Here is a 10920-nt window from a genome sequence, read left to right on the forward strand (position 1 = left end):
TTCCGAGATTGGGCAAGCAGCGGATCGGTGGCCAAGGTAGAATTTAGACAGTCCGCAAAGTCTCTCGAAAAATTGTAAATGAAAAACAAATCAACTTATACATACCCTTGCCTTGATGAAATGTCACTATAACCGGCCAAAAAAGTTTTCTGTTACTGTATTTTTCTTTACTTTGCAGAATCTGTATCGGGAAAACTTCCCAGTTTCTTACTGGCAATATTTGCGTAAAACCTCTTCCGTATCGAGAACAGGTATTAATGGCGTGAAGCGGGATTTTGATATTCAGTCCCATATGACCTTTTCGCCAACGTCTTTGTTTCCAAAGACGAGTGCTTTATAATGAATCTAGAAAACAATCATATAAGCGGCTTTGCGGATATGTCAGAGTAGTGAGCAAACATTTTCTGCAAGGTTCAGTAGATATTACCACAAAAAGAGATATCACTACATTAAAAGCAGGTTTGCGGGAATGAGAGCGCCTGTCATTTTATTGCATTGGTAATCTAGATGCACGCAAACGACTTCGTTCAATCATCTGATGTATCGACTAGCGAGTTTGGTGTGTTACAATTTCGCTTTGTGTATTTGTTCGAGCAATTCTGTAAAGCTGTGTAACCGACCCATCAAGCGATAACTTGTAAACATAGTTTATACAAACGCCTGATTGTTAAATATTGATTGGAATTTCTGTGCACGTATAGCACGTGGACGGGTGCGCTTCCTTGCTGTACTCATTTTACTCTGTAGATCCAAAAAAAAACACAACGAAACGCCTAGGTATGTATACTAAACAATATTTTATCACCTTTAATTCCCATGTACTGCGCGTTTTGCACGCTAATATACGAGGTAAGGTTGCATCTCAATAGATCTGCGCGTTGTACTCTTTCCATTCCCAATAACTTTGCAGTATGACGGTAGTCCATAATGTGCCATCGTGTTAACCACAATGGACCATTGCAGTTACGTACACTATTAAGATATGAACTATGTACAAATAAGGAATCAGGAACTATCCGTCCGAATAACGGGTAAATTTGCACGGGATACTGTTCCGGACATGTGGTTGCGCTAAAATCTATTGTACACAGTGATGGAAGCCGTAGTACACTGGACTTCATAAATGTGGTTACACATAGCCACCCGTATGCATAGCGCTATCGGCTTTAAGTGTAACCACATTTATGAAGTCCATTGTATGATTATCCGTCAAATTGGGAAAGCAAGTTAGCAACAATTCCTTTACCACGTATTCATATGGATTTTGTAAAGTTTTTTTCAGTTTCAAAATATTATAATAAGGGAAAATTAGGAAAAAACACTCGCTTTTTTTCAATTTCGCTTTTTGCGGGCACTGTATGACCAGAGGCGTAGCAGGACTATACTACAGGAAAGGGTGATTGGTACCACTTGTTGATCCCGTTTTACTTCGGCAATCCAGAAAGCTGTCTATATATTTGATATATAAAGCTATACACATTTGCCCAAACGTACATCGCCCAGACGTCCAGGGTGTCGGGGAGTGCAGCGAAAATATGGGAAAACCGAAAGTTAGGAAAGTACAGCGGGCTGGCAGACCGTTACGTCGTTCAACCGCTGGCGTTCAAAACTACGGGTACATTCGGACCACTGACGAAGAAATTCTTTAAAGAGCTACAGTATCGAGAAAGATAATTGACAGTACAGGCAACCCCCGTTCAGGAGAGTTCTTACGCCAAAGAATTGGTATCGAAATTCAGCGAGGAAATACAGTTTCTGTCCTTGGAACATTTAGTGATATGGTAGAGAAGGAAGATGTGTACATTGCCTTTCATTTAGCTGAACGGAAATGATGTTACAGACTTGTTAACGGATACTCTTGTATTACAATTCCCAGTATGAATCGCTAATAAAGTTTATTATGAAGCTATACATATATTCGAGTTTATATAAAATGTGATATATATCAACAATTTTATGTATACGAGTTTTATGTATACGAGTACAACAATTTTATGTATTTTAATTATATCATTCAACATTACACGAGAAGCAATAATTACGATGTTTTTACCTATACTTTGCTAATTAATAGCAACAACCGGCACTTATGAACTACGTAGAATGATAGAACATGTCTCACCTGAGCGCATGTACATCGGTATTGAAACGCTGTACCAAGAATAACCAATAATATTATGGGTCGAGCAAATTCGGTACTGCGCGGAAGTTACAGTTGACTAATAACTTAGACAGCAGGAAGACAGGATCATTCGCTGAACATTGTAGATGGAACTGCATATTAACCAATTTGCCGCAAACTAAAACCAGCACTTAATACGTATGTAGGAAATTTCTCTCGTACCGCGAGGAAGGTGCGAAAACGGAACGTGCATGTGGAATGTTCGCAGCTGTCACAACACGTTGCACACGCCACTTGTCATAGCTTCGCAAAAAATACTGTTCCATCGGACTTGGAGTTACGAAAGCATCTACAAAGGCATTTTGCCAGTAAATGAAAATATCGGGATAATAATGCACACGGCAAAATGAAGGGATACACGGTAACGTCACCAAGCATACGTTACGCGGTAGAACGTTGTGCATGGAACCGTACTGACTTCAGCAATAAATACTACTTTACTCATTAGGCGCCTTTCTACTTTATACGGCGTCTTTCTACTTTATAAAAAGCTCGTTTAGCTTCTATTATTTACGAGCATTAATGCGAGCGCTAATGCCACTACATTTCACATCAACAAAACCATTTCGCGTACCCCGAAAAACAGGCTGCCGCGGAAGTTAGTGCTTGATGGCTACTTTAGTTTTTTTGCAACGTTTATTTTTCCAGAGACCTCCCAAATCAATTATGAATCAGGACCGTTAGATACTTATTCTCCATGCTAAAGCACGTCAATACCGAACAACTGCACTTAATAAACTAAAGTAAAGTAAAACTAACTCCCGAGAAAAGCAATGATTATGTCGAAAAATATTAAATAAAATATCTTGATGCTCCCGCCGGTACAATTAGGAAAAAGGATTGGGAACAACCTTGGAATTTGTTCAGTAAGCCCACTGTCTTCCAAAAAGGAACCTCGGTATCCAGAGTGTCGCACTGTTCGTAGAATATCATTCGCTTCGCGGATTTTCATCTCCCTACCCGGAGCGAACTTGTTCAGCTGACCGAAGAGCTTAGAGTAAATCTCCGCCGACTCCTTCAAATACCCGATCCCTTCTTCAAGAACTCCATCGAAGAATCTAGCCGTCGCTGCGGAGATCCCCCGTGGATCTTTCATGACATGTTCCGCCCACTTAATCGCAAAACACCCCGCAAAACTCAGAAATTGTGAGCGGCTAACATGGTAGTTGGGAAAGATTTGCCTGTACAACACCAGATAAATTAAGACCGGTACAGAAAAATGCCACGATGCGCCAAACCCACCGGATGCATAGCGTACAGTCCTGATACAGTGCCCATGCGTCTTCGAAGCGCTTCTGCTCCTCGTATACATCCGTCACGATCCAGCCACAGACGAAGCGCAGATGGGCACCCGGGTGTAAGATATCCAGCTTGTTCAGCTCTTCGATAATGGCAACCTTTTTATGCATAATAATTGCCGGAAGGATAGTGTCACCCGTTAGTTCGGCGTTGAGACTCAGCTGGAACACCTCCTCGTGCTTCTCCACGAAACCACGCAGCGCTCGTAGTCGTGGTTCGTTAATAGCGCCACACTGAGCGCAGGGCATCAGGGCGCGTTCGTCGCTCGGAATGCGCTCGTGGCAGCCTGTGGTAACGCACTTCAGCGGATTGATTTCCGCTTCCTGCCAACCGTCATAAATCTAATTATGTATCCCATTTAATGCACTGTAGGTATTATTTTTACTGCCATAATGTAACATGGCTGTTTTTACTGTCTTCCAATAGGATATATTACTTATCTCATTTCCTTACTAATAATTTCTTAATGATTTTTATTTCTCAATATGTACAAAGCGATTTTCTTAATTCACAATAAATACCGGTATTCTATAATATTGATAACCTACATAATCCGGTGTGCATTTGCGACAGCCGCACGCGCGTCCGTAGCTCTTTTGAAAATACTCGCGGCGTTGTTTAGCCGGCAGGGAAAACCAGCCAACAAACATGGGATTGCACCAACGCACCTGCCGAAAAAAACCGAAAATGTGGGACCTGAGATATCGACTATCGGTAGCAGAAGTTTTACATCGGCCAGTCCTTTGCAGCCGGAAATGTCGTCGAGAGCGACCACACGCAGCGTCTTCCCCGGAAAAACCTGCATGGCGTTGAAATTCATACAGACCGTCCCACTCCCGTGAGTCCTCCCAATCTCCAAGAATAATCCACTTCCGAAGATACATGGAGCCCCCCCTTTGCTGTTGAAGTCGGAGAGGGGCCACAAGTTCTGGATGACGCGCAGCTGGGTGTCAATGAAATCTGTCTCCGTGGGACGGTCGGCCGGGTTCGGATTCGCCACCGCCATCAGGTCTTTATAAATTTGCGTTTTTGTGAATCTGAAAAGAAATAGATAATGTACTAAATCGGACACTTGTTTTCTCGTCGGACCGAGTCAAACAACATGCCGCTTGAATTTTGGTTGAAGTTAACTCTCACCTTTAACGAGTCAATTAAAATACGTATTGTTCAAAAGTACTGTTTGGTCGGCTCAAATAACTACGATTTGTGATTACTTTGTGGCCATCGGCGCAGCACAAGTAAGACATGCAGTTGCAGCAAACCAGGCAGCCGACCAGGCCGAAGCCGATAAAGTGGGAAAATACAACTTCCTGTCAGGTCGGTATGAGTTTGCCGCCGTCGGATTCGAGACTTTCGGAAGTTTTGGTACATCAGCCAAAAAACTGCTTAAAGAGGTCGGAAAGAGGATCGAGCTACAAACAGGCGAGATTCGCAGCCACGAATTTCTGAGGCAGAATATTTCTTTAGCAATTCAAAGGGGTAATGCCGCTTCTGTTATGGGCACCGTAGAAAATGTTGTTTTGTTTAAGTGAAACTTACTCTTGATATTGTTATCGTGCTATTGAAATTAAAGACTACTGACCATGACGTTGCAGCAAAGCTACCCATGTGCCTTTGTCAATGAGTTTGTAAGCTACATCTCTTATTATCACTGGTCTAGCGACTATCTCTTTCTTTTAGAAGGCACATCAGATTGACTTCACCCTGGCAAATTAACTGCTTAAGGTAAGAAGCAAACTTGACTAACTCCGTGATTTCCTGAACCAAACGAGTCGGCCGACTGCCGTTCAGTGACAACAGGATTTCTTTGACTGATTTCTTGCCGTCTAGTCCTGGAACATGGTCCAGAACGGATTTCTACAAACCACCGTCTTTTTAATATTTTCTTAGTAATTTGAACCATTTGCATTAAAATTCTTCACAAATCTAATGCTGCGAATATTTCCACCAACCTGGATTTTCAGGTTTAGAATGGTGACCACGGAGAATGGTGGCCGCTCGCGAGCCACCTTTTGACGATAATCGGTGATGCGCTTCATCAGTGTGCATTCAAATTTGTGTTCCATTTCCCAATCGGCATTCTGCGAAATCCGCAAAACCAGTTAATGAAAATATTTTCTAAATCATCGTTCCCTTTCCCTACAGCAGCGAACGAACTCGCCATTTCATAAACTCAATAAATGGAATGGAAAAACCAGAAGACATTTGAAGTAAGCTCATCGCGCTAAAAATTTCCTAATCGTTAAATACCATCAAAACGTCAGCTGCGAAGCTTCACCGGGGATTTCTACTTGATTTCCTAACAACTCTTTGAATTTCGATGATCCCGTCATTTGAACGTACTTGGCATCTCGAGCTGCAGTAGCGATGGCTTTGACATCCCGGACAGAGCAGTGCCGGTTGCGAACTCTGGGATAACTGCTGGAAACAACCTGCACAATACATCTCGTAACCGTCAGAGTGGAAAGCCCACACCCAGGGATCCCGCTCCAGGATAATGTCGCCGGCAGCCACTGATCTGATCCCGCTCATGATGCGGCTCGATATGATGGGGTCGCTGAAGATTAGCGAAAATGAGCGCTGAGCACGGCAAATCCGCAAAGAGGACTTAATGAAGTTTTCACCAGAGAACTCCAGACTTCAGGCTGATATTCGATCGTGCCGCGTGATTGTAAGCTAAGTAACTGCATTGCGCGCAGACGTTTTAGATACGCTGAAAGTCAGCGCCGTCAAACTTGATATTCAACAGAGCCATGACTTTTGCGGCAGGTTCATTGAACCGTGACAGGTTCTTATATACGGTATACGACTAGAATCAGTCGTAGCATATATGAAACTGTAGTTTCGGTTTTTGGTCTTCGATATCCATGTGTAAACAAAAGTAATTTTTGGCGCCCGTAGAGTACGGAAGGGTCCGGCCGGTTGAAGGAAGCGGTGGGGCCTAACAGTCATGTGACATGAGTCATGTGACATGAGTCGAGTAACGATGCGTGAAACTTATAGATGGCGTTGTTAGCTCGGCATCTTTCTTAGTTTAGATTATGTGCTCCGACATTATGTAGGAGCACATTGGAATGTGCTCGTACATTATGTAGGAGCACATTGCATCGGTTTCATCGGTTCTTGGAGGAGAAAAACGGAACTGTAGTATCCAAACAAACGTAATCCAATATGCTCCTGCAATGTGCTCCTACATATATGTGCTCCTACATATGTAGGAGCACATTGCAATATCCTCCAACATATGTAGGAGGACATTGCAATATGCTTCTACATAATGTAGGAGTACATTGCAGGAGCATATTGTATGTGGAGATTATAAGGGATAGGAATACAAAGTGCTGAATAGAGAATTTAATAATATAGTAAATTATATTAAAGGTGATTATATTAAAAGATGATATGTTTGAAAGAAACTGATAATGAAGGGGTGAATGTTGTAATAGAGGGAAGGTTATGGGGGGTTTTACTGTAGTCTGACATAAGTGTATTCGACTTACTGGTTGTTCGTACTTCATAGTTTAATGAAGTGTAACAGGAAGCGGAGTGTGTTGTGTGTTATGAGTTGTAGTAAGGGTTGGTGATGGATTATTGTGGAAAATTAATGAAGGTTCGAGAAAGTTGATTGCTTAATGGAGACTCTGATGTTCTGATCTGATGGTTATGGATGTTTAGTAACAGAGGGTTTTTATATGGAAAGTAGGTTGCGGTGTACATTAAAAAGTTGTTCGAGAAAATGTTAGGGTGATTCGGTTTGTTGAATGGATTTTTCTAGTTCGGTGGGTATATAGGGAATTCCGGAATAAGAAAAGTTGCGTGTGAGCTATTATGGATTTGAAGAAGTATGCAGCGAAGAAGATTTTTCTCCTGTTGATTTTTTCGTAATGGTCGGTTTGGATTTTGGAACAGTGCTGATTCAGGCTGCCGTGTTTTGTTTGACTTTGGTACGTTTTTTTAGCTTCAGTATGGGTTAGTAAGTTTTCTTGCACAGAGATCTGCTTTAAATTTTAAGTATTATTATCCTTAATAAAATAATGGAAGGTGATTCTAATCGGAAGAAATACGCGCGAATACATGCGTGAATAAAGACAAAAACGTAAAATCAAACTGAGGGTAATTGTAGTAGGAAGATAATGAAGTAAGTAATGATGAGGTAAATAGGTTTATGAAGCGATAATTAGGGTATTTTGATTTGTAATGATGTGTTTTATGCGAACTGTAAAATTTGTGATTTGGAAAATTTAGATACCAGTGAGTCTGAAATCATCATGAAAATCGGTTTTATGGATAGTGCTGCTTTATTAGATACGAACAATGTCATACCGCCTAAGTGCACACAGGGTTATGAGCGTACTTTTCCAGACCCAGATTAAATTATAATGATAAATTCTGGTTCTGGAACTCAGAACCTGGACTAGAAGAAAGAGCTTATCTATGTTATGGTGGTTCACCAGGTGATCGGCTTTATAGTCTTTTACCTGAAAAATATTTTAAATTACGTCATAAAGTGCAGACAATAGGCTTCAAAAAGATAGCTCCTACGTTTTTCGAGCTCTGAACCTCTACCAACGGGATTAGTTAGAACGGAAAATCATGTTCTCAAAAAGGACAATTTCTGTATAAGAAAAGATTAGGTAACAAAAGTGTAGCTAATTATTTTTACCCAAAAATTTTGTACTATACTATTTTCCTGTTTATGTACGAGTACTACACTGTTCATGTAATATGCTCCTAATCATGTTATATTATATTCATGTTATATTATATTATTTTCAATAACAAAAGTTTCAATATCAAAGCCATCAAAATAAACCTCCCATTTTCATAAAGCCATTGCCGCCATTAGTGTTATCACTGCCACTAAACAGACTGACCTTTTCATCCTGGATAAAGAGCTTTATTTGAAATTAATTCAACAATGAAAATATAATTTTCATTTTATTTGGAAATCTGTATGTATAGCAAAAACTTGACTACTTTCAAGTTTCAGTCAATATTACAGAATTCTGTTAGAAATCGTGCTGTTAGAAGTCAAAATTATTAACCTCCTCGAGGCTGCATTTAGATTGAGTTGGGCTCAGTAGGGCGCATAGTTACAACATAGTAAATATAGATTCAAAGAATCTGATAAAGATTCGCTTCGAATTCGGGACAAGGCCTTACTTCTCCTATTGTATTGATAACTATATTAACACTGCATTTGCACGATACTCTTAAATTATTTATATTATTGTTTTTTTTTATGAACCTGCCGCTATACAATCGAGTGAAACGAGATTGGGCCACGTAGTGTATTGTTAACCGAGGCAAGCTTCCAGCACTACTAGAAAGTGCTGCTACCATGGAAACTGCGCTCAGTGGTGCTCGGCTGGCCGCTGCTGACTACACAACTCGCAAAAAATCTGCCGATTGCGGGAATCGAACCCGCAGCCTCTACGCTCTGTTGCTCTATCTGTAATTTTTCGATGTTAAAGGACAAAAATTTAATTAGCGTTGCCTCTAACGAAATGCAACTGAGGAGATGGTATAACAGAGTAGCTTCAAAGATTGAATTGAACTATTTCTACTGCGCATTAGGACTGTCCGGCACCTATAGTGCGGTGTCCGGGATTACCTAATTGCATAGCTATACAAGCGCATTGGCTTACTGTCTTAGCAGGCTGCCTGCAATGTCAGGTAAATTTTATGGAACAGGGAAAATACTTTCTTCGATGACAATACATACAGTACATTGTACATGGCACTTTCTTTACAACATGTCAAAGGTCCTCTTATTCGATATCATTACACTGTACAGGGCATAACAGTCTACATGGTACGTAATTTTGCTGGTCGCTGATAATTTCCTTTTTGTAGCACCATCGTATTTTGCAGTAAGAACTTGCTGGCTTTTGATAAACCTAATTTTAATTGTAAACTGACTTGAACTGTGAACACGATTTTTCAACCTGTTGCAAGCGGCCCACCGGGACTATAATTATATCTATGCCAGTTTTTTGTGCTTGTTTTTGGTCTCGTATTTCTAACATTGTAATACATCTATGGAATTCGCTGTTAATATTCGCCGCCGTTTGGTTTTTTATGTAATTTGTATGTTGGTTCTGGCCGAATCATGTAATGATATGCAGTTTGAAAGAATATGCAGTTTGAAACAATATGTGCTCACACAGCCTCACAATATAGATAGCCATGGTACAAGTACACCGTTGCTCTCGGTGTAGAAAGCCATATACAGTAATGTGTCTACCACACCATCTCATAATAATTATTATTATTATGACTCTGCGAAATGAAGTTGCACAGCGGTTTTGTTTAGATATGGTTTCAAGTTAATCAGCAACGTTTGAGAAGAAATCTCACTGTCGACGATATCTGTAATTACACTATGGTTAAACTCACGATCGTTTCGCTAGTCGTTAAATGTAAAGGAATGCGATCGCCACCAAAGCCCTTACTAGCAGCTTCTCCTACAATTAATTACATTACCAAAAATAATACTAAAAAACCAAATAAATCCAAATTTGGTTTTTTAGTATTATTTTTTAGTATTATTGAATTTGCACGTCTCAGCTGTTGTGAGTGGCACTTTGTTTTTGTTGAGCACTCTCCAGAAAAACTGGAAAGAAAGTGTTTCAATGTGAAGTTGATTCAATGCTGATCTACTTTCCTTGCTCCTAATCTGGATGGATACATTGCGCTAAATTTCCCAGCGCGTCGATAGGGAGTTTCTCCTGTTGACTGCGAGGGTGGCTTCGGAGAATCTAACCGTGGCACCGTACCACGGAAGGGGAAAGTGCCACGGAATGGGAAGCTGCTCGCGGCGGCCTGATTCTCCTGGGCATCTTGCCTTCCCGAGGACACATTAGGTTGGTCTTTCTCCATTTTTTTCAGTTTTTATGGCTCGTGATCAGCCTTGCCCGCACTGCAAAAAGTGTTTCACGCAGGGAGCTGGATTCGCCGCCCATCTGAAGGCATGTTCGCGCAGGCATACTACGGGTTCCTCCTCTGCTCAGCCTCCACTACCGCTGCCCGGAGGGACTCAAAAGCACCCTTTACGTTCCTTTTTAGATGGCGACCGATACCATATTCCGAAACGAGTGCCCAAAGCCGTCCGTCGCCAGTGTGCTCAAGTTCTGACTGACTTAATCAGGGAATGCGTGCGCAAGAACTCGTCGGCGAGCTGGACTGCACTGTTGTTGTTTGCTCCGACCGCTTTGTCGCTTCCACCTACAAAAACGCTCCGCAGAGAATCTCTTGCCTCCGTAATCAGGAAAAACCTGGCAGATATGTCCCTTGCAAAACGCCATGCAGTTCCCCGTAGCCAACAAGCCAAGAACGATACCTCTGCACCGGACAGACTACGTGCCTCAGTTAACTCGATGTTTCAGGATGGTAACGTAAAAGGAGCCATCAGGGTGCTGCTCGAAGACGACAAACTA

General features: G+C 41.4%; 1 protein-coding gene across 1 annotated transcript; it reads right to left on the reverse strand.

Annotated features, from left to right (window-relative positions):
* Window positions 1-2248: 2248 nt before the first annotated feature.
* LOC129600033 (uncharacterized) lies at window positions 2249-6080 on the reverse strand. Its single transcript, XM_055498419.1, has 8 exons — window positions 5732-6080; window positions 5434-5562; window positions 5229-5338; window positions 4212-4518; window positions 4030-4149; window positions 3425-3804; window positions 3143-3363; window positions 2249-2274 (listed from the first exon to the last, which is right to left on the reverse strand). Exons 1-8 carry the CDS (start codon window positions 5732-5734, stop codon window positions 2249-2251), a joined length of 1296 nt encoding a protein of 431 aa, XP_055354394.1. The 5' UTR covers window positions 5735-6080.
* Window positions 6081-10920: the final 4840 nt, after the last annotated feature.

The sequence above is a fragment of the Paramacrobiotus metropolitanus genome, unplaced genomic scaffold (genome assembly GCF_019649055.1).
Source record: "Paramacrobiotus metropolitanus isolate TYO unplaced genomic scaffold, Prichtersi_v1.0 Parri_scaffold0000161, whole genome shotgun sequence".
Classification (NCBI taxonomy): domain Eukaryota; kingdom Metazoa; phylum Tardigrada; class Eutardigrada; order Parachela; family Macrobiotidae; genus Paramacrobiotus; species Paramacrobiotus metropolitanus.